Raw genomic sequence first — 27,496 nt, 5'->3', positions numbered from 1 at the left:
CGGTCTCGCCAAGGTTCGATATAATTGCAGTAAGACATCTTTACTCCTGTACTCAAATCCTTTTGTAATGAAGGCCAACATATCATTTGCCTTCTTAATTACTTGCTCTACCTACAAGTTAGCTTCCAGTGACTCATGAACAAGGGCACCCAAGCCCTTTTGAAATTCAACACCTCCCAGCCTCTCACCATTTAAGAAATACTCTGTATTTCTGTTTTTCCTCCCAAAGTGGATAACCTCACATTTCTGCACTTTGTATTCCAAATCTCAAATTGAGAAGATCAGAGTGGGAAGCCTCTTGATCACATCAGAAGAGGACTGACCACCCCCATTCACAGCAATGATGATGTGCTGTGATGGAATCAGCATGTGCACGGGAGCGAGGCACTCCCCATGTCATAGGGTTTCATAGGGTCTCAGCGTCCTTCTCCTATCAGAAGAGCAGTGCTTCCGCAGGTTGAAATTGTGGTGGTAGACATATGCAGCCTCCTACAGGCAGACCTGCTCCATGCTGGAGCTGGTGTCCCCGCATTACCAGTAGCCTGACTAATGTCCACCACCTTCAACTTTTTTGCCTATGGATCCCTCCCGGGTGCTACCAGAGCCATATCCACGATCTCCCATTTGGCTGTATGTGAATGCATAAGGCAGGTTACCGATGGCTTGTTTGTCAGGGCTGACAATTCTGTAAATTTCCCCTAGAATGACAATAGCTAGAATGAGTGGGCACTCAGGTTAGTTACTCTGGCTGGCTTCCCTTGGGTACAGGGTGTTATCAATTGCACAGCCAGTGGCAAACTGAGTATCGCCACAGCAACCTGGAGTTTTCATAAACTGCAAGGGATGTTTGTCCATCAATGCACAGATAGTATGCAAGAATAAGAGGTTCACGCAGGTGGGTGCCAGATTCCTTGGGAGCATTCATGGTGCCTTCATACTGAGGCAATCCAACATCTCAGACTTTTTAGTTTCTGGAAGTAAATTTAAAAGGTGGCATGTAGGAGACCAGGGATACTCACTTCAAACTTGGCTCATGCCATCTTTGAGGAGCACCCATTGAGATCAGGAATATTGCAGTGAGACTCATAACTATTAGATACATAATTGTGCAAGCCATTGGAAAGTTGAATTTGTGCTCCAGGTGCCGAGATAGATCTAGATGCGCTCATCAGTACTTGGCAGCCAGGGTGTCCAGAATGATAGTGGCATGCTGCATCCTGCACAATATTGTACAGGAGAGGGGATTGCAGATGGAGGATGAAGGGGCTCATCACTCAGTTTAGGATGAGGAAAACAGGAGGAGGAGGAGAAGGAGGAAGTGGATAAAGGTAAGGCACCTGTCGTCACACCAGCTGATTGCATCGCTGCCAGGGTCGCCCTAATATCATGAAGATTCACCTAGAAACCTGGTGGAATGCAAGAAATCCTGGGTGACGAAAGAGATCGAGTGTATGATAAAGCAGGAAAAGGGGGCATATGGCAGATGTTAGGGTGATAATACAATTGAGAACCAGGCTGAATCGAGAAAGTTGAGAGGAAGTGGAAAAGGATATGAGAGGAGAGTATGAGAAGAGACAGGCAACTAACATAAAAAGGAATCCAAAAGTCTACTATAGGCATATAAATAGTAAAAAGGTAGTGAGAGGAGCAGTGGGGCTGATTAGGGACCAAAAAGGGTATCTATTCGTGGAGACAGAGGACATGGCTGCGGTACTAAATGAGTAATTTGCAGTCACTGAGAAGATACTACCGAAGTCACAGTGAAAAAAGAGATAGTTGAGACACTGGATGGGCTAGCCATTGATAAAAAGGAGCTATTAGAAAGATAGGCTGTGCTTAAAGTGGTAAGCCACCAGGACAGATGAGATGCATCTGAGGATACTGAGGGAAGTAGAAAAGAAATTGTGGAGAATTGCAAATGTTACACCCTTGTTCAAAAATTATGATGATAAACCCAGCAACTACAGCCTAGTCAGTTTAACCTCAATGGTGGGAAAGCTTTTGGAAACAATAATCCAGCATAAAATTAACAGTCATCTGGATGAATGTGGATTAATTGAGGAAAGCCAGCACAGCTTTAAGGGCAAACGTGTTTAACTAACTTGAGTTTTTGTTGAGGTAACAGAGAAGGTTGATGAGGGTAATACGGTTGATGTTGTGTACGTGAACTTCCAAAAGGCGTTTGATAAAGTACTGCATAACCGGCTTGTCAGCAAAGTTGAAACCTATGGAATAAAAGGGACTATGGCAGTATGGATAAGATATGAAGTTGGCCGAGTGACATGAAACAGAGTAGGGGTGAATGGTTTTTCGGACTGGAGGGAGGTATACAATGCGGTTCCCCAGGAAATGGTACCAGGACCACTGCTTTTCTTGATATATATTAATGAGCTAGACTTGGGTGTGCAGGGCACAATTTCAAAATCTGCAGATGACACAAAACTTGGAAGTATTGTGAACTGTGAGCAAAGAGTTATACAGCACAGAAACAGGCCCTTCAGCCCATCGTGTCTGTGCCGGCCATCCAGCACCCAACTATTCTCATCCCATATTCCAGCACTTGGCCCGTAGCCTTGTATGCTATGGCATTTCAAGTGCTGATCTTAATACTTTTTAAATGTTGTGAGGGTTCCTGCCTCCATCACCTCGTTAGGCAGTGTGTTCCAGATTCCAGACACGCTGTGGGTGAAATTTTTTTTCCTCAAATCCCCCTCCTGCCCCTTATCCTAAATCTATGCCCCCTGGTTCTTGACCCCTCTGCTAAGGGAAAAAGTTTCTTCCTATCTAACCTATCAATGCCCCTCATAATCTTGTACACCCCTCAGCCTTCTCTGTTCCAAGGAAAACAACCCTAGCCTTTTCAGTCTCTCTTCATAGCTGAAATACTCCAGCCCAGGCAACATCCTGGTGAATCTCCTCTGCACCCTCTCCAGTGCAGTCGCATCCTTCCTATAGTGTGGTGGCCAGAACTGTGCACAGTACTCCTGCTGTGGCCTAACTAAAGTTTTATATAGCTCCACCATAACCTCCCTGCTCTTATATTCTATGCCTCGGCTAATAAAGGCAAGTATCCCATATGCCTTCCTAACCACCTTATCTACCTGTGCTGATGCCTTCAGTGATCTATGAACAACTACACCAAGGTCCTTCTGTACTTCTTGGGGTCCTCCCATCCATTGTATATTCCCATGTCTTGTTAGTCCTCCCAAAATGCATTACACTTTTCAGGATTAAATTCCATTTGCCACTGCTCTGCCCATCTTACCAGCCCATCTATATCGTCCTGTAATCTAAAGCTTTGCTCCTCACTATTTACAACACCACCAATTTTTGTGGCATCTACGATCTTACTTATCATACTTCCTATATTCACGTCTAAATCATTAATGCAAACTACAAACAGCAAGGGTCCGAACATCGATCCCTCTGGTACACCACTGGTCACAGGCTTCCAATCACGAAAACAGCCCACAACCATTATCCTCTGCAGGACAGGCTGGTTGGATAGGTGGAATTTAGTGCAGAGAAGTAGCGTATAAACATAAGATATAGGCACAGGAATAGGCCATTCGACCGCACCCCCCCCCCCCCCCCCCCCGGCAAGCCTGTTCCACCATTCAAAGAATAAAGAACAGTACAGCACAGGAACAGGCCATTCGGCCCTCCAAGTCTGCGCCGACCTTGATGCCTGTCTAAAATAAAACCTTCTGCACTTCCGTGGACCGTATCCCTCTATTCCCATCCTATTCATGTATTTGTCAAGATGCCTCTTAAATGTCGCTATCGTACCTGCTTCCACCACCTCCCCCGGCAGCACGTTCCAGGCACTCACCACCCTCACTTGCCTTGCACATCCCCTCTAAACTTTGCCCCTCGCACCTTAAACCTATGTCCCCGAGTAACTGACTCTTCCACCCTGGGGGAAAAAGCTTCTGGCTATCCACTCTGTCCATGCCACTCATAACTTTGTAAACTTTTTATCATGTCGCCCCATCACCTCCGTCGTTCCAGTGAAAACAATCCGAGTTTATCCAACCTCCCCTCATAGCTAATGCCCTCCAGACCAGGCAACATCCTGGTAAACCTCTTCTGTACCCTCTCCAAAGCCTCCACGTCCTTCTGGTAGTGTGGTGACCAGAATTGCACGCAATATGGTAAGTGTGGCCTAACTAAGGTTCTGTACAGCTGCAGCATGACTAGCCAATTTTTATACTCTATGCCCCAACCAATGAAGGCAAGCATGTTGTATGCCTTCTTGACTACCTTATCCACCTGCGTTGCCACTTTCAGTGACCTGTGGACCTGTACGCCCAGATCTCTCTGCCTGTCAGTACTCCAAAGGGTTCTGCCATTTACTGTATACTTCCCACCTGTATTAGATCTTCCAAAATGCATTACCTCACATTTGTCCGGATTAAACACCATCTGCCATTTCTCCGCCCAAGTCTCCAACCGATCTATTTCCTGCTGTATCCTCTGACAATCCTCATCATTATCCGCAACTTCACCAACCTTTGTGTCGTCTGCAAACTTACTAATCAGACCAGCTACATTTCCCTCCAAATCATTTATATATAATACAAGCAGCAAAGGTCCCAGCACTGATCCCTGCGGAACACCACTAGTCACAGCCCTCCATTCAGAAAAGCACCCTTCCACTGCTACCATTTGTCTTCTATGACCGAGCCAGTTTTGAATCCATCTTGCCAGCTCACCTCTGATCCCGTGTGACTTCACCTTTTGCCAGTCTGCCAGGAGGAACCTTGTCAAAGGCTTTACTGAAGTCCATATAGACAACATCCACTGCCCTTCCTTCATCAATCATCTTCGTCACTTCCTCAAAAAACTCTATCAAGTTAGTGAGACACGACCTCCCCTTCACAAAACCATGATGCCTCTCTCTAATAAGTTAATTTGTTTCCAAATGGGAGTAAATCCTGTCCCGAAGAATCCTCTCTAATTTCCCTACCATTGACGTAAGGCTCACCGGCCTATAATTTCCTGGATTATCCTTACTACCCTTCTTAAACAAAGGAACAACATTGGCTATTCTTCAGTCCTCTGGGACCTCACCTGTAGCCAATGAGGATGCAAAGATTTCTGTCAAGGCCCCAGCAATTTCTTCCCTTGCCTCCCTCAGTAGTCTGGGGTAGATCCCATCAGGCCCTGGGGACTTATCTACCTTAATGCTTTGCAAGACACCCAACACCTCCTCCTTTTTGATAACGACATGACCCAGACTATCTGCACTCCCTTCCTTAGACTCTTCATCCGCCAAGTCCTTCTCTTTGGTGAATACTGATGCAAAGTACTCATTTAGTACCTCGCCCATTTCCTCTGGCTCCACACATAGATTCCCTCCTCTGTCCTTGAGTGGGCCAACCCTTTCCCTGGTTACCCTCTTGCTCTTTATATACATACAAAAAGCCTTGGGATTCTCCTTAATCCTGTTTGCTAATGACTTTCCATGACTCCTTGCTTAAGTTCCTTCCTACTTTATGTTCCTCAAGGGCTTCGTCTGTTCCCATCCTTCATGGCTGATCTGATTGTCGCCTTAACTCCACTTTCCTGCTTGCCACCACCCCCCCCCCCCCCCCCCCAATAACCCTTGACTCCTTTGTAGGTCAAAAATCTGTCCAGCTCAGCCTTGAATATATTCTATGACCCGGCCTCCACTGCTCTCCAGGAAGAGAATTCCAAAGATTTTTGACCCTCTGAGAGAAGAAATTCCTCCTCATCTCCATCTTAAAAGGGAGGCTCCCTTATTTTGAAACTGTGTCCCCTAGTTCTGGCTTCTCCCACGAAGGGAAATAGCTTCTCAGCATCTATCCTGTCAAGCCCCCTCAGAAAATTAGATGTTTCAATAAGATCACCTCTTATTCTTCTGAATGCCAATGAGTCTAGGCCCAACCTGTTTAATCTTTTCTCATAAGACAGCTCTTCATGCCAGGAATCAGCCTCGTGAACCTTCTGGGAACTGCTTCCAATACAAGTACATCCCCCCCTTAAGTAAGGAGACCAAAACTCTGCACAGTACTCTCAAAGAACAAAGAATAGTACAGTACAGCAGGCCCTCCAAGCCTGCACCGATCATGATGCCTGTCTAAACTAAAACCTTCTGCACTTCCGGGGTCCATAAACCTCTATCAGGTCGCCCCTCCACCTCCGTCGTTCCAGTGAAAACAATCCGAGTTTATCCAACCTCTCCTCATAGCTAATACCCTCCAGACCAGGCAACATCCTGGTAAACCTCTTCTGTACCCCCTCCAAAGCCTCCACATCCTTCTGGTAGTGTGGCGACCAGAATTGTACGCAATATTCCAAGTGTGGCCTAACTAAGGTTCTGTACAGCTGCAGCATGACTTGCCAATTTTTATACTCTATGCCCCGACCGATGAAAGTAAGCATGCTTAACTTAATCCCCTCGGTGCAGTCTCACCAATGCCCTGTACATTTGTAGCAAGACATTCCTACTTTTATACTCAATTCCCCTTGCAATAAATGCAAACATTCCATTTGCCTTCCCAATTATTTGCTGTACCTGCATGCTAACTTTTTGTGATTCATGTACAAGGACACAGAGATCCCTCTGTACTGCAGCATTCTGCAGTCTCACTCCATGTAAATAATATTCTACGTTTCTATTTTTCCTGCCAAAGTGGGCAACCTCACATTTTTCCACATTATATTCCATCTACCAAATTTTTGCCAACTCACTTAACCTATCCATAATCTCTTTGCGAACACTTTGTGTCCTGTTCGCAGCTTGCTTTCCTACCTATCTTTGTATTATCCTCAAATTTGGCTACATACACTTGGTAAGTGTAAACATACGAATTAGGAGCAGGAGTAGGCCATTCGGCCCCTCGAACTAGCTATGCTATTCAATATGTTCATGGCTGAACTGATTACTCCACATTTCCACCTACCCCTGATAACCTTTCACCCCCTTATCAAGAATCTATCTCCCTCTGCCTTAAAAATATTCAAAGACTCTGCTTCCATTGTCTTTTGAGGAAGAGACTGAAGACTCACGACCCTCTGAGAGAAAAACATTTCTCCTCATCTCTGTCTTAAATGGGTGACTCCTTATTTTTAAACAGTGACCCCTAGTTCTAGATTCTCGCACAAGAGGAAGCATCCTTTCCACATCCGCTACGGGGAAAGAGCGGGGAAGTGGGGCTACTTGGCTGCTGTTGCAGAGAGCCAGCATGGAAACACCTTGCTCAATGGCCTCTTTCTGTACAGTAATGAATCCATGGTACTATGAGGTTGAATCCTATGGACTGCTTCCATCACAAGACCATTCCCCCCCGCACCCACCCCCAACCCCCCAAACCCACATCGCACTACACAATTCTTCAACAACTTAGCCACCCATTTGGGACTCGGTGTGTATAGACATTGATCATGAAACAAGTGAAAGGGTGAGTTGTACTTCGAACGCAATAATGGGAAAGACGTAGAAGTGGTGCCAAATAATAAATTTTATGTGACATTATTTAGAAAATAAACTTAACATAGTATTTGGTCAAACACCAATGTGCATACCTTTGGTGAATTATAATTTTGTCATCTTGCACTTACTGCTTTTTTTAATTAAATAGGAGGGATGTGCACATTACTAGCATTTACTGTCCATCCCCAAGTGTCCTTGAAAAATTGATAGTGAGCTGTCTGTTGAACCACTGAATCCATGTGGTGACGGTACTCCCACACTGCTCTAGCATTTTGACCCAGTGACTACGAAGGAATGGTGATATTTCCAAGTCAGGATGTTGTGTGACTTGGAGATACTGATATTCCCATATATTAGCTGCCCTTGTCCTTCGAAGAGGTAGAGGTTGAGAGTTTGGGAGGTGCTATCGAAGACTTGGCGATTACTGCAGTGTATCTTGTTCTTCTTTCTTTTGGGCCTCCTTATCTCGAGAGACAATGGATACGCGCCTGGAGGTGGTCAGTGGTTTGTGAAGCAGCGCCTGGAGTGGCTATAAAGGCCAATTCTGGAGTGACAGGCTCTTCCACAGGTGCTGCAGAGAAATTTGTTTGTCGGGGCTGTTACACAGTTGGCTCTCCCCTTGCGCCTCTGTCTTTTTTCCTGCCAACTACTAAGTCTCTTCGACTCGCCACAATTTAGCCCTGTCTTTATGGCTGCCCGCCAGCTCTGGCGAACGCTGGCAACTGACTCCCACGACTTGTGATCAATGTCACACGATTTCATGTCGCGTTTGCAGACGTCTTTATAACGGAGACATGGACGGCCGGTGGGTCTGATACCAGTGGCGAGCTCGCTGCACAATGTGTCTTTGGGGATCCTGCCATCTTCCATGCGGCTCACATGGCCAAGCCATCTCAAGCGCCGCTGACTCAGTAGTGTGTATAAGCTGGGGGTGTTGGCCGCTTCAAGGACTTCTGTGTTGGAGATATAGTCCTGCCACCTGATGCCAAGTATTCTCCGAAGGCAGCGAAGATGGAATGAATTGAGACGTCGCTCTTGGCTGGCATACGTTGTCCAGGCCTCGCTGCCGTAGAGCAAGGTACTGAGGACACAGGCCTGATACACTCGGACTTTTGTGTTCCGTGTCAGTGCGCCATTTTCCCACACTCTCTTGGCCAGTCTGGACATAGCAGTGGAAGCCTTACCCATGCGCTTGTTGATTTCTGCATCTAGAGACAGGTTACTGGTGATAGTTGAGCCTAGGTAGGTGAACTCTTGAACCACTTCCAGAGCGTGGTCGCCAATATTGATGGATGGAGCATTTCTGACATCCTGCCCCATGATGTTCGTTTTCTTGAGGCTGATGGTTAGGCCAAATTCATTGCAGGCAGACGCAAACCTTGTAGATGGTACATAATACAACTAAGCAGGTGGTGGCTGGAGTTAGCTTTTAAGAGGTGGGGTGACAATCAGTGTGTTAATACACACTCTGCCTTTGTCCCAGGATAGCTTTGTTATTTAATCTCTCCTGCCCTCTGCCCGATCAAACACCTCTTTTGTTCTCTTCCCCCCACCCCCTCCCATTCACTTGCTTAAAAGCTAATTCTTTTCTAACCTTTGCCAGTTCTGATGAAAGGTCACAGCTGAAACATTAACTTTGCTTCTAGTTTAGTTTAGAGATACAGCACTGAAACAGGCCCTTCGGCCCACCGAGTCTGTGCCGACCATCAACCACCCATTTATACTAATCCTACACTAATTCCATATTCCTACCACATCCCCACCTGTCCCTATATTTTCCCTACTAGGGGCAATTTCTAATGGCCAATTTACCTTTCAACCTGCAAGTCTTTGGCATGTGGGAGGAAACCGGAGCACCTGGAGGAAACCCACGCAGACACAGGGAGAACTTGCAAACTCCACACAGGCAGTACCCGGAATTGAACCCGGATCGCTGGAGCTGTGAGGCTGCGGTGCTAACCACTGTGCCGCCCCACAGATGCTGCCAGACCTGCTGAGTATTTCTAGCACTTTTTATTTATGACAATCCATGTTGGCTGCTTTGTCCTGGATGGTGTTGAAGTACTTGAGTGTTGGTGCAGCATCTATCCGGGCAAGTGGAGAGTATTCCATCACACTTTTGATTTGTGCCTTGTAGATGGTGGACAGAGTTTGGAAAGCCAGGATGTGAGTCATTCACTGCAGAATACCCAGCTTCTGACCTGCCAAAGTATTTATATGGCTGCTGCAGTTAAGTTTCTGGTCAATGGTGACTGCCAGGATGTTGATGGGGGTTTCAATTATGATAATGCCATTGAATGTCAAGGGGAAACTGTAACTTGCTATTATTTTACTTTTATTAAATTAGTAACTTAAACCAATTAAATAATTAAACTAAAATCAATTCTATTAATAATTAATCAAATAAATAATGTTAGATAAACATGGCAGGGCAGGTGGTCATAGTTATTACAGCACAGAAGGATATCGTTGGTCCATCAAGCCCATGCCAGCTCTCAGAGCATTCCAGTCAGTCCCGCTCCCCTCCTCCATCCCTGCATCTTTATTTCCCACAAGTGTTTCTCCAGTTTCCGTTCTAAATGATTCATCGTCTCCGCTTCCACCCTCGTAGGCAATGAGTGGCAGGGTCATTACCACTTGCAGTGTTAAAAGAAAGTTCTTCCTCCCATCCGGCTCTTCCCCACCCCCCCCAATATCTCTTGCCCAAAACCTTAAATCGGTGTTTGTGAATCCTTGTACCATCAGCTGCTGGCAACACTTTTCTTTGTCTACCTTATCCAAATCTGTCATAATCTTCTTCACATCTATCAAATCTCCCCTCAACTTCCTTTGCTCCAAGGAGAGAAACCCTAGCTTCTCCAACCTAACCTTGTAGCTAAAATTCCTCATCCCTGGAACCATTCTAGTAAATCTCCTCTGCACCCTCTCAAGGATCCTCCGATCCTTCCGCAAGCATGGTGACTAGAACTGGATGCAATACTCTTAATTGTGGCCTAACCAGAGCCTTATAAAGGTTCAGCATAATCCATTGCTTTTGCATTCAATACCTCTATTTATGAAGCCGAAGATCCCATATGCTTTGCTGCACTCAATTTGTCCTGCCACCTTCAAAGATCTATGCACATGAACCCCTAGGTCCCTCTGACCCTGCATGTTCTTTAGAACTGTGCCATTAAGTCTATATTGCCTCTTCCTATCCCTTCTGCCAAAATGAATGAATGCAGGAAAGTGTGAAATGATTCATTTTGGTATGAAGAATGAGTAGAGGCAATATAAATGAAGGGTACAGTTCTAAAGGAGCAGAGAGACTTGGGGAATATGTGCACAAATCATTGAAGATTGCAAGGCAGGTTGAGAAAGTGGTTAATAAAGCATATGGGATCCTGGGCTTTATAAATAGGAGGATAGAGTACAAAAACAAGGAAGTTATGATAAACCTGTATAAAATACTGCTTTGGCTTCAACTGGAGTATTATATCCAGTTCTGGGCACCACACTTATGGAAGTATGTTAAGGCATTAGAGAAGGTGCAGAAAAGATACACGAGAATGGCTCCAGGGATGAGGAACCTCAGTTACGTGGATAGGTTGTAGAAACTGGGTCTATTCGCTTTAGAGAAGGGAAGATTAAGAGGAGACTTGAGAGAGATGTTCAAAATCATAAGGGGTCTGGACTGAGTAGATAGGGAGAAACTGTTCTCATTGGCCAAAGGATCCAGAACCAGAGAACACCAATTTAAGGTGATTGGCAAAAGAAGCAATGGCAACATGAGGAAAGATGTTTTTAAGCAGCAGTTAGGATCTGGAATGGGACTAGGTGAGTTGCTCTTGCAGAGAGCCAGCAAGGACACGACAGGCTGAATGGCCTCCTTCTGTGCTGTAACTATTCTGTGATTCTGTGACTCACGTTTTTGTATTAATTTTCATCTGTCACTTGTCTGCCCATTCTATTAGCCTATCAGTGTCCTGTTGCAGTCGCTTGATACTATCCATACTGTTTGCCATGCGTCCGAGTTTGGTGACGTGGGCAAATTTTGAAATGTTACTCTATTCCAGATTTCCAAATCATTTATTTTTATATAATCAAAAAAAGCAGTGGTCCTTGCACTGACCCTTGAGGAACACCTGGTTACCATCCTCCAGTCTGGAAAAACAATCATTTACCACGATTTGCTGTTTTCTATTGTTAAGGCAATTTTTTATCCAAGCTGACACTGGCCCTCCTATTCCATGAGCCTCAATTTTGTTAATCAGCCTTTTATGCGGTAATTTGCAAAGCATTTTCTTAAACTCCTTGTAGACAATATTCACTGCATTCCCTTCTTCTTAGTTACTTCGTCAAAAAATTCAGTTAGGTTAGTCAAGCACGATCTGCCTTTTACAAATCCATGCTGGCTCTCCTTAACTCAAACCTCTCCAAGTGCCTGCTAATTTTTTTCCCCCTGATTATTGTTTCTAAAACCTTACCCACCACTAATGCAAACTGACCAACAAGTAGTTATTAGGAATGGCCTTACATTCTTTCTGAAACAAGGGTGTCACATTTGCCACTTTCCAATCCTCTAGCATCTCCCCTTATCTAGGGAAGATTGAAAGATTATGGCAAGTCCTTCTGCTATCTCCACCTCAACTTCCTTTCGCAACCTGGGATGTAAGCTATCTGGACCAGGTGACTTATCCACTCTAAGCATAGCCAGCTACTACGTACATCCTGCTGATTAATTTTCACCCCGTCATTTAGAGGTGTGCAAAGGAAACCCGACGCGAGCCCGAATTCTGGACCTGGAAGTCCGACCCCGCTAGACCCGAACCTGATACGTCGGGGTCGGGTCGGGTGGCAGGCCTTTACATCAGTACATGGGTAAAGGCCTGCTACCTGACCTGACCACGACGGGATCCGACGGCATGTGTCAGGTTTGGGTTGGGTCGGGCTTCCGGGTCCAGCATTCGGACTTGGGTCGGGTTTCCTTTGCACACCTCTACCATCATTACCTGTATCACATTGCGCTTCTACTGATATCCTTGTCCTTAGTAAACAAGGATACAAAGTTCTCATTAAGCCTGTGCCTCTAAGCATATATCACGCTCTTTGACCCTAATAGGCCCTGCCTGTCTCTTACTACCCACTTACTATTTACATGCCAGTAGAAGATTTTTGGGTTCTCTTTTTTTTTTTGTTAACTGCCATTCTAATCTCTATTCTATCTTTTCCAGTCTATTTCCTCTTTACTTCACTTCTCAACTTTTTGTATTTAGCCTGGTACTCATGTGAGTAATTCACCTGACTTGCATCATACACCCTTTTTTTTTTGTTCATATTCTGTATCTCCCTCATCATCCATGGAGCCCTGGCTTTGCTTTCCTTGCCTTTCCCTCTTCTTGGAATGTACCTAGCCTGTACCTGAAACATCTCTTCCTGAAGGATCACCTGTTCCGTTGAAGTTTTTGCTGTTGAACTTTGGTTCCATTTTACCCTGGCTAGATCTCCTCTCAATCCATTGAAATTAGCCCTCTTCCAATTTATAAGTTCAATTTTAGTTTGTTCATTGCTCTTCGTTACTAATCTAAATCTTATGATATGTTGATCACTTTTACTCAAGTGTACCCCCCAGACACTGAGTTCCCTTGGCCCACCTCATTCCCCAGCATTAGATGCAGCAATCCCTCCTTCCTGGTTGGACCGAGAACATACTGGTCAAGGAAGTTCTCCTGAACACGTTTCAGAAATTCTTCTCTCTCCTTTCCTTTTACTGTAACATTATTCCAATTGAGATTTGGTTAATTAAAGTTGCCCAATATCACTCTGTAGTTCTCGCGCATCTCGGTGATTTCTTTGCAGATTTGCTCCTTTATCCCTTCTCACTGTTTAGCAGCCTATAGAATACTTCCTTTTTCCTGGGAACTTAACCAAATAGACTGCAAGAATCAAGTGGTCCGTAATTGGGTATGGCCCCTTCCATTTGGGTTCAAAGGCATGTTCCTTTTTGCCATAATTCAGCACCATAACCATGTCTCCCAATTGATACTCAAATGGTTACACCTTTTTGTTGAAGTATCTCTTGATCTGCTTCTTTGACTTCCCCAGCCTTTGTACTACAGACTGATTCATCTGATTGTATACTCTATTACATGTTCCAACCTGCTAGAACTACATGGCTGCTATAGTAGAGGGCTCATGCATGGCAGTGTCAGATGTCCTGCGTTCTCATTAGCTTCCCGGTCACAGTTCTGATGAAAGGTCACAGACCTGAAACTCTGTTTCTCTCTCCACACTTGCTACCAGACCTGCTGAGTATTCCCAGCACTTTCTGTTTTTATTTATTATGGTGATACTCGCGTTTTGTGTGGGGTTGAGTGGATCACCATTAAACACATTGGCAGCATACTAGCCCATGAGTGGGGTGATCTGCACATAGTTTCTTCAACATTGTTTTCAGGGACCTATTGCCCCTCTCCACTACTCCCAAAGACTGGGGATGGTGGGAGATGTGTAACTTATGTTTTATTCCCATTATTTCTTGCAGTGAAAGCTTTTCCTGATCCCTGATCGCTCCCGACCTGCAGATCACCTTACTCAATAAAGTTTTGGCAGCAGATTGTGGTATTGGAATGTCAGGAGAAAGCCTCGGTGCATTTAGAAAGTAGTTCACCATGACCAGAGCATAGGCATGATTCCCTTAAGGCATGGATCAATGAAGCCAATTTGCAAGTATGTCGAGGGTCTCTCTGAAGGTGGGCTACTCTGGAGGAGAGCCTGGTTCGTGTTGGGGAAGGGATTATGTTGCAGTCATGTTAGGCCACCATGCTACCTTAGCAAGCTTTTACAAAGTTACTGGCCGCCCACTGGGTGAGTGTGGGAAAGGAATTGCAGTTCCTCCTTTATGGAACACACGCCACCGGAAAGGCATTTGTTGACTTTTGGAACATTAATAGTTGGGTGCCAGGACTAGTGATAGTGGCCAGGATGGTACCTAAGGCCCATGTGGCAGGGGCCTGCCTTGTTCATGCTACAGGCTCACTGTCACATACGGTGGATACTGCTGGTGCAATGTTACCAGATCAATAGGGTGAGCGGGGGTACAATTGGCCATAAGTTTCCCATCCCAAGTGTTGGCCGGACTCGCTAATATCGAGATTCTTCCTTGCTCTCAATTTTCACAACTTAGCCACATCTTGCCTTGGTCACCAGATGTAATTTTGTAGGGTTTGTCCCCCTTACTAATGCAGGAATGCGCGTGGCAACAAAGTTCAGTTGTGAAACTACTTGAGACAAAGTTAGAACAAGTTTAAGTTTCATGCAAACTATGGCAATAAACTCGGGCAGCAATTTACAGTTTAACGTGGGCTATACTACCTGTATTAAGTCTGGATGGAAAAGTGGATGTCTCCACTTGCTTCTTTGGTCTTCAGGCTTCTTTCTCTTTTCCTCTTGTCTTCTGGTTCTTTGCTGCTGCCTGGGCTCGATTGTGAGGGCCTCTTTTATCCTGGCTTTTATCCATTTAACCCCTTCCAGTGCCCAATGATGGTCACGCCCTGTGCATGCTTTTCTCCACCAGTCATGTGAATTCCACGTTAACTGTATTAGTCTGAACATGATCATGTATGGTTCTCCATAGTCCCCATTGTTCTACTTCCCCTCATTTCGAGGTGCTCCAACCCATGGTCTCTTATTTCACAGTCTGCAGCACATCTGCTCTTTTAGCTTACACGAGAAATTTGAAGTTTCTACAAGGACTTCGCTTTCTAGCTGCTGCAAGTGTTTTGCCTGACATAATTTCCCATGATCCTTCTACCATGGCATCAATTTATATCGTGCCCTATTTCTACATTTTCTCCTTTATCCCCTCTCTCTCTCTCCAACACTGCAATGTCTTCCCTAATCAGTACTGCCAAATGTGTCAGGTACATTTGTAGTTCTGTCACTTGCTCTCTGTGAGCTCCTTGTCTCTCCATCTCCAACTGAGAGGGATACAGAATGTGCCACTTATCTCAATGGTGTCTTCCACTGCATCAATGAGCTGGCTTATTTGTGGTGGTACACCTTCAGTCTTTTCCATATCCATTGCGATTTGTACTGCTTTCTAAAATGGTGAAAAAACAAACCTGAGGGTGAGTGTGAGCTATTTCACCCAGTGAATTCAGTGCATTTGTGGAAGTGACTGAGACAGATGCATCACATTGCATAAAGATTGGGGTGAGTTTCAACAGTGGATGGATAAATGGGGAGGTGGTGAGTGGTGAGAAAGTGAAGGCTTGAGTGCTCCTGAAAGTTGAGCAGGTTGTGAGGAGTGTTGTAATGGAGTACACTTGGCAAGACAGTCTGAAACTGCAAGCATGTATTTGAATCAGCAAATGTACTCACTTTTTCTGACCTATTTAGGCCAAAAAAAAAGCTTCCTAAATTACAGTCATGACGTGTCCACAATACTCCTGCCACTCACCTCAGCTACTTCAAATCATGTCTTAGTGAGAGTAGTAGGTTTCTTCTTCCTATTGCTTGGGAAACATAGAAAAATAGGAGCAGGAGTAGGCCATTCGGCCCTTCGAGCCTGCTCTGCCATTCAATACGATCATGGCTAATCATCCAAACTCAGTAACCTGGTCCTGCTTTCTCCCCGTATCCCATTAGCCCTAAGAACTCTATCTAACTCTTTCTTGAATATATTTAATGATTTGGCCTCAACCGCTTTCTGTGGTAGAGAATTCCACAGGTTCACCACTCTCTGGGTGAAGAAATCTCTCCTCATCTCAGTCCTAAATGGCTTACCCCTCATCCTTAGACTGTGACCCTTGGTCCTGGACTCCCCCCACCATCGGGAACATCCTTCCTGCATCTAGTCTGTCCAGTCCTGTTTGAATTTTGTAGGTTTCTATGAGATCCCCTCTCATTCTTCTAAACTCTTGTGAATACAAGCCTAATCGACCTAATCTCTCTTCATACGTCAGTCCTGCCATCCCAGGAATCAGTCTGGTGAACCTTCGCTGCACTCCCTCCGTAGCAAGAACATCCTTCCTCAGATAAGGAGACCAAAACTGCACACAATACTCCAGATGTGGTCTCAGCGAGGCCTTATATAATTGCAGCATGACATCCTTGCTCCTGTACTCGAATCCTCTCGCTATGAAGGCCAACATACCACTTGCCTTCTTAACTGCCTGCTGCACCTGCATGCTTACTTTCAGTGACTGGTGCACAAGGACACCCAAGTCTCGCTGCACCTCCCCTTTTCCCAATCTATTGCCGTTCAGATAATCTGCCTTTCTGTTTTTACCACCAAAGTGGATAATCTCCCATTTATCCACATTATACTGCATCTGCCATTTATTTGCCCACTCACTCAACCTGTCCAAATCACACTGGAGCTTCTCTGCATCCTCACAGCTCCCACTCCCACCCAGCTTTATGCTGTCTGCAAACTTGGATATATTACATTTAATTCCCTCATCTATATTAATATATATTGTGAATAGCTGGGGTCCTAGCACTCATCCCTGTGGTACTCCACTAGTCACTGCCTGCCACTTGGAAAAAGACCCATTTATTACTACTCTTTGTTTCCTGTCTGCCAACCAGTTCCCTATCCATGTCAGTACCTTGCCACCGATCCCATGTGCTTTAATTTTGCACGCTAATCTTTTATGTGGGACCTTATCGAAAGCCTTCTGAAAGTCCAAATACACCACATCCACTGGTTCTCCCTTATCTATTCTGCTAGTTACATCCTCAAAAAATTCCAGTAGATTTGTCAAGCATGATTTCCCTTTCGTAAATCCATATTGACTTTGTCTGATCCTGTCATTGTTTTCCAAGTGCTCTTCTATTACATCTTTTATAATGGACTCTAGCATTTTCCCCACTACTGATGTCAGGCAAACTGGTATACAAGTCCCTGTTTTCTCTCTACCTCCTTTTTCTAAATAGAGGGGTTACATTAGCTACTCTCCAATCCGTTGGAACTGTTCCAGAGTCTATAGAATTTTGAAAAATTACCAGCAATGCATCTACTATTTCTAGGGCCACTTCCTTAAGTACTCTGGGATATAGATTATCAGGCCTGGGGATTTATCAGCCTTCAATCCCGTCAATTTCCCTAACACCATTTCCCTACTAATACTGATTTCATACAGTTCCTCCTTCTCACTGGACCATATGTTCCCCAACATTTCTGGGAGGTAATTTGTGTCCTGCTTTGTGAAGACAGTACCAAAGTATGTACTTAATTGGTCTGCCATTTCTTTGTTCCCCATTATAAATTCCCCCGTTTCTGACCCACGTTTGTCTTCACTAATCTTTTTCTCTTCACATATCTATAGAAGCTTTTACAGTCCGTTTTTCTGTTCTCTGCAAGCTTACTCTGCAAGGTATATCTCTGATTGCACCTAGCAGTAAATCCAGCGAGGCATCATTAAGCTCAGAAGGCAAAGTTAATGTGTGCAAATCAGTTATGATTGCACATTCTCACCAACTCAGATTTCCCCCACTAATTCCACCACCTCCACCTAGCTCCCCCGCTTTGCTCAGAAGCTGCATTCATATTAATATTGAGGCCATTGTTTGTGTGTGTGTGTCTGTCTCTCTCTCATGGTTCAGCAAGGCTGCAGAATTAAAAAATAAACAGTAAAGAAATTAATGGGAAGAGTTCTTCACTGACCCAACTTCTCTGTTCACCTTATTTCAAACAGAGAGCTTGCATTTATATATTGCATTATCACGTTATCAGGAAATACTTCCCAACTAGATAATCTTTAAAGTGCATTTGCTATTCTATAGACTGCATAACGCCACAATGTTTTGTGGAGAATTACATTATTATCTTGACAGGTGCTCAGTAATTAATCTAAATTTCTTTTGCACTCAGGTAGTGTGCCTTCTCTCGCAGCTGGCCTGTTATTTGGGAGTGCGGCAGGGTTCGGTGCCTACCAAATCACTCAAGACCCCAAGAACATATGGTTGTCTCTGAGTGAGTATTCTGACCACATTTCGAATGAACTTGTGTATTGTGTATTTGGATTTCATATAGCTGTAAGAAATGTCTTTCCTGCTGTTTGTTGGGTCTGTTACTATCTGGGTGTATAATCAACAAGTTTAAAAGATCAGCTTCCTGCAATGGCTACTATCCTTTGTTGCAGTTAAATGTATATCAATTCCCCATGAGATGGTTGTGTAAACCAAGGGTGTGCAACCTTCAGTCCTAGGGTCTTAAGCCTTCAAAGACCAGACATTATTGTACTTATATCTCTTTCTTCATGGCTTGTCTGGTTTCAAGTTGGTGGATCTGGTGGTTTGAAAAAGGCCATTTTTAGTTCTGTGTTCTCATTAGTGGATATATCCGAAACCAGGACAAGACTTATTAATATCAGGAACTTGAGATATATGCAAATTAATGGCAACATGCATTTAAACCTCATAAGTAGTCTTCAGTAAGGCAGACTAATTGTAATCTCCAATTTAAAGGAGGCCATTGGCCACAGCTATGCAGTCAGTGCCATTGCCCGGCTCGGTCCCCATAGCCCTGCAAGTCTATTTCTCTTAGGTGGCCATCCAATGTACTCTTGAAGTCATTGATCATCTCTGCTTCCACCACTCTTGTGGGCAGCAGGTTCTAGGTCATTACCATCCGCTGTGTAAACAAGAGCTTCCTCATATTTCCCTGCATCTTTTTGTCCAAAAGTTTCAATCTGTGTCCCCTAGACCTTGCACTGTTTGTTAATGGGAACAGTTTTCCCTTGTCTAACTTACCTAAGCCTGTCATAATCTTGTACACTCATATAAAATCTCCCCTCAATCTCCTTTGTCTAAGGAGAACAAAGCCAGTTTTTCTAACCTAACGTGTAACTGAAATCCCCATCCTTGGAACCATTCTGGTAAATCTCCTCTGCACCCTCTCAAGGACCCTCACATCTTTCCTGAAGTGTGGTGACCAAAGCTGGACACAATACTTCAGTTGGCCCTAACCAGAGCTTTATAGAGGTTCAGCATAACTTCCCTGCTTTTGTACCCAATGCCTCTATTTATGAAACCCGTGATCCCATATGCTTCGTTAACCACTCTCAATATGTCCTGCCACCTTCAAAGATCTATACACGAGCGTTCCAGATCCCTCTGTCCACTCTTTAGAACAGTGCCATTAATTATATATTGCCTGTCTCTATTCCTTATGCCAAAATGCATCACCTCAGACTTGTTGGTATTAACTTCCATCTGCTACCTCTCTGCACATTCTGCTAGCCTATCTATGTCCTGCTGTAGGCAGTTCATATCATCCTAACTGTTTGCCGCACCTCCAAGTTTGTTTTTTTCAAATTGAGATTCTACTGTGTATTCCAATATCCAAGTCTATATATTACGTAAAAAAAGAAGTGCTCCCAGCACTGACTCTTGGGGAAACGCCACTGCCTACCATCCTCCAGTCTGAAAAGCAACCATTTACTATGACTCACTGTTTTCTGTCTTGAAGCCAATTTCTTTTATCCAACTGGGCTCTGACCCTCCTATTCCACGGGCCTCAATTTTTTTAACTAGCCTTTTTTGTGGTACCTTATCAAATGCTTTCTTAAAATCCATATAAACAACATACACTGCATTCTCTTCATCAACCTTCTCTGCTACTTCATCAGAAAATTCAATTAGTCAGGCATGATCTGCCTTTTTACAAATCCATGCTGCTATCCTTAATTTAACTCAAACCTCTCTAAGTGTCCGTTGAAATTTGAGGAATACAACTTAGGTGGGAATTTTCGATTTTTCCTTTTTAAATACCACAATGTCAGTATTGCTGCTGTAACTCTTTACCTAACATTAACACTTTAAATTGCTATTCAATTTTAAATTGCTGTAGAATGAGTAGAAAAGCCATTCCTAAGTTGGTCACACAAGTGAAAGTTGGGAAAGCTTTAAATATCCTAGTGTGTTTATGCCACTATCCCTAGTGGTGAGATGCAGTGAATCTTTGACTCGTACAGGACTAGGGAAACATTAAGTGAATGATCTCTATGCAGTAAGTTAATTTCTCATACATTTAGGCTAATGCCAAAGTGATGTATGCTCTGTTTTGATCGCCAACTTTAGTTTGATGTATATGTTGTCCAAGATTTATCTAGCACAACATAACACAACAGCAGTTGAGACACATTCAGTCAATTTTACATTTACAGTCATCGTCATTTTTACACAAAAGAGCCCATTTGGCCCATTGAGTCCATGCCGGCAATCCAGTCAGTCCTGTTTCCCCATTCTAACCCTGTAGCCCTCCAAGTTTATTTCCCTCAAGTGCCCATCCAATTTTCTTTTGAAATTATTGTCTCACTTCCACCAGCCTCGTAGGCAGCAACTTCCGGGATCACTACTACTTGCTGCGAAAAAAAAGTTCTTCCTCACAACCCCCTGCATCTCTTGCTCAAAACCTTAAATCTGTGTGCCCTCGTCCTTGTACCATCAGCTAATCAGAATAGCTTTTCTCTGTCTAAAAAGCTGCCATAATTTTATATACCTGTATCAAATTTCTCTGCAATCTCCTTTGTTCCAAGGGGAACAACGTAACCTCATAGCTAAAATCTCGCAGTCCTGGAACCATTCTGATAAATCTCCTCTGCACCCTGTCAAGGACCCGCGTGTCCTTCCTAAAGTGTGGTGACCATAACTGGACACAATACCCTAGTTGTGACCTAACCAGAGCTTAAAGTTCAGCATAACTTCCCTACTTTTGTACTCCATGCCTCTGATTATGAAACCCAAGATCCCTTATTCTCTGCTAATTCCTCTCCCAATATGTTCTGCTATCTTCAAAGACCGAGGCGCATGAATCCCCAAATCCCTTTGTCCCTGCACACTCATTAGAACTGTGTTATTAAGTCTATATTGCTTCTGTCAAAATGCATCACATCACACTTTTTTCTGTATTAAATTCTATCTGCCACTTGTCTGCCCATTCTGCTAGTCTATGTCTGTGCCGACCAACAACCACCCATTTATGCTAATCCCATATTCCCTACCACATCCCCACCAACCTCCTACCACCTACCTACACTAGGGGCAATTTACAATGGCCAATCTCAAGTGACAAAGCTCCCTGACTTCCCTCACTATATATAGTGTCAGCTGTGGCTCAGCAGCAGTGCTTTCCTCCTGTGGGAGGAAACCGGAGCACCCGGCGGAAACCCACGCGGTCACAGGGAGAACTTGCAAACTCCGCACAGGCAGTACCCAGAACCGAACCCAGGTCACTGGAGCTGTGAGGCTGCAGTGCTAACCACTGGTGTCCTGTTGCAGTTGATTTTGTATCATCCTCACTAACTGCCACACTTCCAAGTTTGGTATCATCAGCAAATTTTGAAATTTTACTCTGTATTCCAATATCCAAGTCATTTATATGTTTAAACAAAAATGGTCTTAGGACTGACCCTTGAGGAACACCACTGTCCACCATCCTCCAATCAGAAAAAATCCATATACCATGACTGACTGTTTTCTGTCCTTAATCCAATTTTTTAGCCAAGCTGCTACTGACCCTCCCGTTCCATGAGCCTCAGTTTTGTTTACCAGCCTTTTATGTGGCTTTCTTAAAATCCATATAGACAACATCCATTGCATTCCCTTCATCAAAAAATTCAATTAGATCAATCAAGCATGATCTGCCTTTTACAAATCCATACTGGCTCTCCTTATTTAACTCAAACCTCTCCAAGTGCCTGATTTTTTTTTTTTCACTGATTATTGTTCTAAAACCTTACCCAACACTTTTGTTAAACTTCTCACTAAGTAATTTTTTGTCTTTTTATCTTAAAGTTGCTTCAGGAGCACTGACTGGAATAATGGGATTGAGATTCTACAATTCAGGAAAGTTCATGCCAGCTGGTTTAGTTGCAGGAGCAAGGTAATAATCTACATCACCCTGTGCGTCCAACAAGTATTGCTTAACGGCTTAAAAAAAAATTGATTTTAGACCCACTAACAACGCCATTTAAATATGGGCTGAAAAATCTTTGATTAAAACATAAATTCCAAAAGCCTGTCCCATTTTGATGAACCTTCTCACCATATTCCTGAATCGCTTCCATCTCCAGAAACACATCTGTTATCTCTTTAACCTGTTTACACTGTCTGTTTCAATGTCCTGCTTTGGTAACTCATTCCACAACTCAATTACTCTCTAAAGTGACAAAGTTCCCTGACTTCCCTCACTATATAGTGTCAGCTGTGGCTCAGCAGCAGTGCTTTGCCTCTGAATCAGAAGGTCCTGGGTTCGTGTTCCAACTGAGCAATTTAAACACAAAGTCTAATCTGACAGTCCCATGCAGAAGAAGAGCAGGGGAGTTCTCCCTGCTGTCCTGGCTAATATTTATCTCTGAACCAATAGCACCAGAAAACAGATTATCTGATCATGGTCGCATTGCTGTTTATGGGACCTTATTGTGCACAAGTCTTGCGTTACAACTGTGGCTAAACTTCAAAAATATTTAGTTGGCTGTGAAGCACTTTGGAATGTTCTGAAGTTGTGAAAGTTACTATACAAAAGTTGTTTTTTTTTTCTTTCTTTACTCCTAACTCATTTTTAGTTTGTGTCCCCTAGGATATGAACTCTTCACTACTGTGAACAGTTTATCTGGATCAGCATCATCAGTTCCCTTCATAATCTTAAAAGTGTGAGCTAGTCCATCTAAAAATCTCTTTTCTCAGAACTGAAATTTCCCACATTTATTCTGCTGAGCTTTTGTGGAATGCTATGTCACAGGCTAGGGTGTGGAACTCCTTTTCAATGGTTAGAACACAGAACAAAGGACCAAGGAAAGTAGAGATAAAAATGAAAATAAAACCCAACCATTGACTAAGTGAATTTTATGCCCTAAAATAAAGTTTTGAGGTGATAAGACAATTAGTTGTGATTTCTTGAGAGGCTTGCATCCAGAAAGCTTTGTTTATCATAAAATATTTACAATTCCGCCTGCTTTGACCTGCATTCCTTTACAAAGTCATCCTAGGTGAGCACTTTTAATCACTCAGCGATTTGTTGGGGTACTCTCTGGCTGCCTTTTGCAGTTGAATCAGAAACTTTTCCTGATTCCTGAAACAAAAGGCCCGTTTTTAGTACATAAGGGTTGTCATGCAGTTTTCCTTCCAGCTGGCTATATTTTCAGTAAAAACAGAAAATGCTGGAAATACTCAGCAGGTGAGGCAGCATCTGTGAAGGAAGAAACAGATAACTGTTCAGGTCACATCCCTTTTATCAGAACTGGAAGAAGTTAGAGATCTAACAGTTTTCAGAGTTATTGCTTGCAAGGCACTTCTGTTCTTCTGCATGTATGTGGGAGCCTGAAGACTGTTCTGGAACTGATCAGTTGCACATATGCCTGGAGAGACAACTGGAAAGGAAAACGAAAGTGGAGCTTGCCAAGCCTGAAGCTGATTGCTGCCTGCTCCGGATGGATGGATGCATGCGTTGGTGGACTTGCATGTGATTGGAGTGCAGGACGTGTTTGTCACAACTCCTTACAGCAGAAGGGCTTTTCCTCTGCATGGATGTGCCAGTGCTTGTGCAGGCTGCCCGACCTAGTGAAGCCCTTCCCACAGAGCAGGCAGTGGAAGGAAGGGCTTCTTGCCCATGTGCTAATGGCCAGTCAGGCTGCAGTGGCAGACCAAGGAAAACCTTGCCTCGCATGCCAGACCAGAAAGGCTGCTTGCTGCTGTGGCTGCAGCCATGGTGCACCAGCCTCTTGGATTTTAATGAATGTTTCTGCCTGGAAGTTGTAGCTTTGACCTTGATCCCTTCATTCTGAAGTAAAGAATTTTTATTACTTCCAGAAGGAAAAAGAACACAAGGTTCCAAAGTAACTCACCCACTAATTATAGTATAAAGCCTTTAATTTTACCAGCCAAGGGAAACTATGATTCTTGTTGCAGAACACTAGATAACAGAGCAAGAGGAAAGTACTGTGGATGCTGGAAATCTGAAATAAAAGCAGAAAATGCTGCGGAGGGTCACCGACCTGAAACACTAACTCTGTTTCTCTCTCTCCACAGATGCTGCCAGACCTGCTGAGTATTTGCAGCATTTTCTGTTTTAAACTAAATGAGGATCTGCACAAAGTTAACTGCAAGGTCCAGTTTGTGCATTCTACCATTATCACTGTTCTCCATAATTTGTATCTTCCTTAAGCCTACTGTATAATCACAGCAGCACTCTGAACTCTATAGCCTGCCTGATGATGACTATCAAATTGCAGAGAACTTGAATTATTCTATGGCAGACAGGATCACAACAAAATTTTGGGTGTGTCTTGTCCTCTAAGGACATCAAATCAAATCAAACCAATTCTGGTCCACTTATGTTGTAAATAGACACAACCACCAGTTTTTAAGCAAGTTCAGAGGCAAAGGGAGGGAGGGGGAGAAAGAACAAAGGAGAAAGTCTGTGATAGGGTGGAGGACAGGAATGATTATGGTAAAAGGGACAATGGTGCAAACAAAAGTGGGTGTTAATGGGGCAAGTGAAGAAACAAAAGATGGATCTAGAGCTGTATATTGCACCAGTAGAAGCATTACCAGCGTCTGTTGCAAAAAAGAAATCCTGGGAAAGTTGGTTATGATCTAAAGTTGCTGATATCATTGAGTCTGGAAGGTTGTAAAGTGACTGATTGAAAGATGAGATGTTGTTCCTCAAGCTTCTGTTGAATTTCATTGAAAAAGTGTAAGTGGCTGAGGTCAGAGTGACCAGAATCTTCAGGTCATGCTTGCAGACTTAGAGAGGTGTTTAGTAAAGTGATCGCTCAATCTGAGTTTGGTCTCCCCAATGTAGGTGAGATGTAAGAAATAGCTTAAAATGCTTGTATTTTCTTATTTAAATATTTTACGTATTGAATGCTTTTCCAACAAGCCCAAGGAGCCCCTGATGAGGTATCACAGCTATCAATCACCCACAATAGCCAGATGAACAGGCTGTGAATAACAAGACGACAGAAGAGTCCTTGATTAGATCTACCAAGTTATCAATCTCCCACAGTTCTTACTGGATGCCATTTTAGAAGCATGCTTCATGTAGTTATGGCTGCTGCACACTTGCAGGGTTGATACTGTGCTGGTGTTTTTTTTTAATTTAGGAGACTCTATTCTATTTTCTAACTTTTAGTGGACTTGTTAGAATCCCAATAGGAAATGTTAGGTCATTTTCAGCTTCACTGGCTGGGTGCTAATCTGGTGGAGCGATCAGCTACTAGTTGTAGAGCACACCTAATTCTAATCCCATTGAAATGAACAGGATAACAATTGAGGGCTTTACAGTGGGTGAGAAAGCTGCTTTACAAGGTTGCCAACCAGGTAATGAAGCTGAAAATGACTCCTGGTGTATTTACATTCCATTACAGCCTGTAATTAGGGCAAGAAATAACTGGATAAACTAATAAGTATACAAAACTCCACAATCCAATCTTTGTTCTGGGCCCAAAAATTGTAAGTACTGTCAATGCTGAAATCACATATGAACTAAAACTTGTTCAGGTGTCCAGGTCACACAATTTGGAAAAAAATATGAACAGTTGTGCTTGGAATAATTTTAAGAAAACTGTTTCCTTTCCATAACAAGCTATTCTGCAGTGTCTTCAGTATTTATGTTGTGTTGCATGTTTCAATAAGTTATGTATATTTTCCTGTGTTTAATCATTCTTTTGTGTTCCTCCCACAGCATTCTAATGCTTGGAAGACTTGGTCTAAAAATGTTCGCAAAACCCCACGAATAATGAATCTTTTCAGCAAGGAAGTTTTGTAATGTGTCTTGAATCACTGATTATTTTTGATCTTTATCATGCAAACTTACAAAATGAAAGTTTACTGAACTGAATCTGAGCAGAACTTGTTCCAATAAACCTGCAGATTGAAAGATGCTTTGGCCGTTTACAAGCTTGGTTTGTTATAAAGAAATTTTCTACTAAACCTGTGAAAAACATCATCTTTGCACAACAATAGTAAAAATCTGAAGCACCTGAAAATAATAGCATGTGTCTTGCAAGGTTTATTGAAAAATAGATCTGTGTTGAATTGTGAAAGGAGATATGCACGGAAGAGAAGGGCACACTATGGGAGCAGTCCCAAGTATTTAAACAGCTGTGCTCAGAGCAGCAGCAGAGTATCAGGAGAGCAGGGTAAACAAACTTGAGAAAATATGCGCAAATAAGTTCACAGTTGACGTAGTGGAAGATCCCATGAAAACTAGGGTAAGTCAACTTAGTATAAACTCGAATATTAATTGTAGTTGATTATCATTGCACTTCAAAAATAACGTTCTTCATCGGTTGTACAGAAGTTGTGAAAGGTGCTATGAGTACATTTTTGATTGAGAAATAAGTAGCTTATAAAGGGTAAAGGAATAAGTAATAATCATAGAAATTAATTACAACTGATTTGTAACCAGCAAATGAGTTGGGTAAGCATTTAGTGTAAATATCTAGAGATTATAATAAACTAAGTAGGGTATACTTAACATTAAGGGGATCTGAAATTGTGTTAATTAAGAATCCGGTGTACATAAATATTAAATAATAAATAAGGAGTTAAAGAGGTACTCAGATAAAAGTATAAATAAGTACAATAAAAGTAGAATCTAAATAGAATGAAGGGATAGCCTAAACCCGTTGCCTGTAATTCCTGTGCCATGGGGGAAGTCCAGGCTGCTCAAGCGTTTCGGAATTACAGCAGGGTGCGTGGGAGGATGAACATTTCCTGGATTGTAAATTCCAGAAGATGGTCATCCCACAGCCACAGAGAGCTGGGTGACGCTAAGTGGGTGGCCATTGACAGAGTAGGAAGAGGCAGACTGTGCAGGAATCCTAACTGGTTTTCAGTATTGAGGGTAATGAAACTTCGAAGGAGTGCAGTCCGGTGCATGGCACTGTAGTGCAATGGACTGCATGGGCGTGAGGGCAGGGTATAGGAATGCAGTGGTTAAAGGGGATTCAATAGTCAGAGACCAACAGGTGTTTCTGCAGCTTTGACATGAGTCTCACATGGTTTGTTGCCTCCCTGATGCCAAGATAAAGGACAACACAGAGG

The 27,496-nt window shown here is 43.4% G+C and overlaps 1 protein-coding gene across 2 annotated transcripts in view; it reads left to right on the top strand.

Annotated features, from left to right (window-relative positions):
- tmem14ca (transmembrane protein 14Ca) overlaps window positions 1-26,331 on the top strand; it is a 35,063-nt gene extending 8,732 nt beyond the window's left edge. Inside the window, exons 2-5 of one of the 2 annotated variants that reach the window (XR_010976827.1) lie at window positions 18,318-18,419; window positions 22,244-22,331; window positions 24,476-24,553; window positions 26,133-26,331. Coding sequence is in view for 1 of the 2 variants with exons in the window: in XM_068050374.1 (XP_067906475.1) it covers window positions 18,318-18,419; window positions 22,244-22,331; window positions 26,133-26,187 (245 nt within the window). In the remaining variant the exon portion in view is untranslated. The remainder of the gene's footprint in view (window positions 1-18,317; window positions 18,420-22,243; window positions 22,332-24,475; window positions 24,554-26,132) is intronic. The other variant, XM_068050374.1, reaches the window with a different exon arrangement.
- The last annotated feature ends 1,165 nt before the right edge of the window (window positions 26,332-27,496 follow it).

This window comes from Heterodontus francisci, chromosome 2 (assembly GCF_036365525.1).
Source record: "Heterodontus francisci isolate sHetFra1 chromosome 2, sHetFra1.hap1, whole genome shotgun sequence".
Classification (NCBI taxonomy): Eukaryota; Metazoa; Chordata; class Chondrichthyes; order Heterodontiformes; family Heterodontidae; genus Heterodontus; species Heterodontus francisci.
The sequence above is the reverse complement of the archived record's forward strand: the minus strand, read 5'-3'. Positions and strand labels throughout refer to the sequence as shown.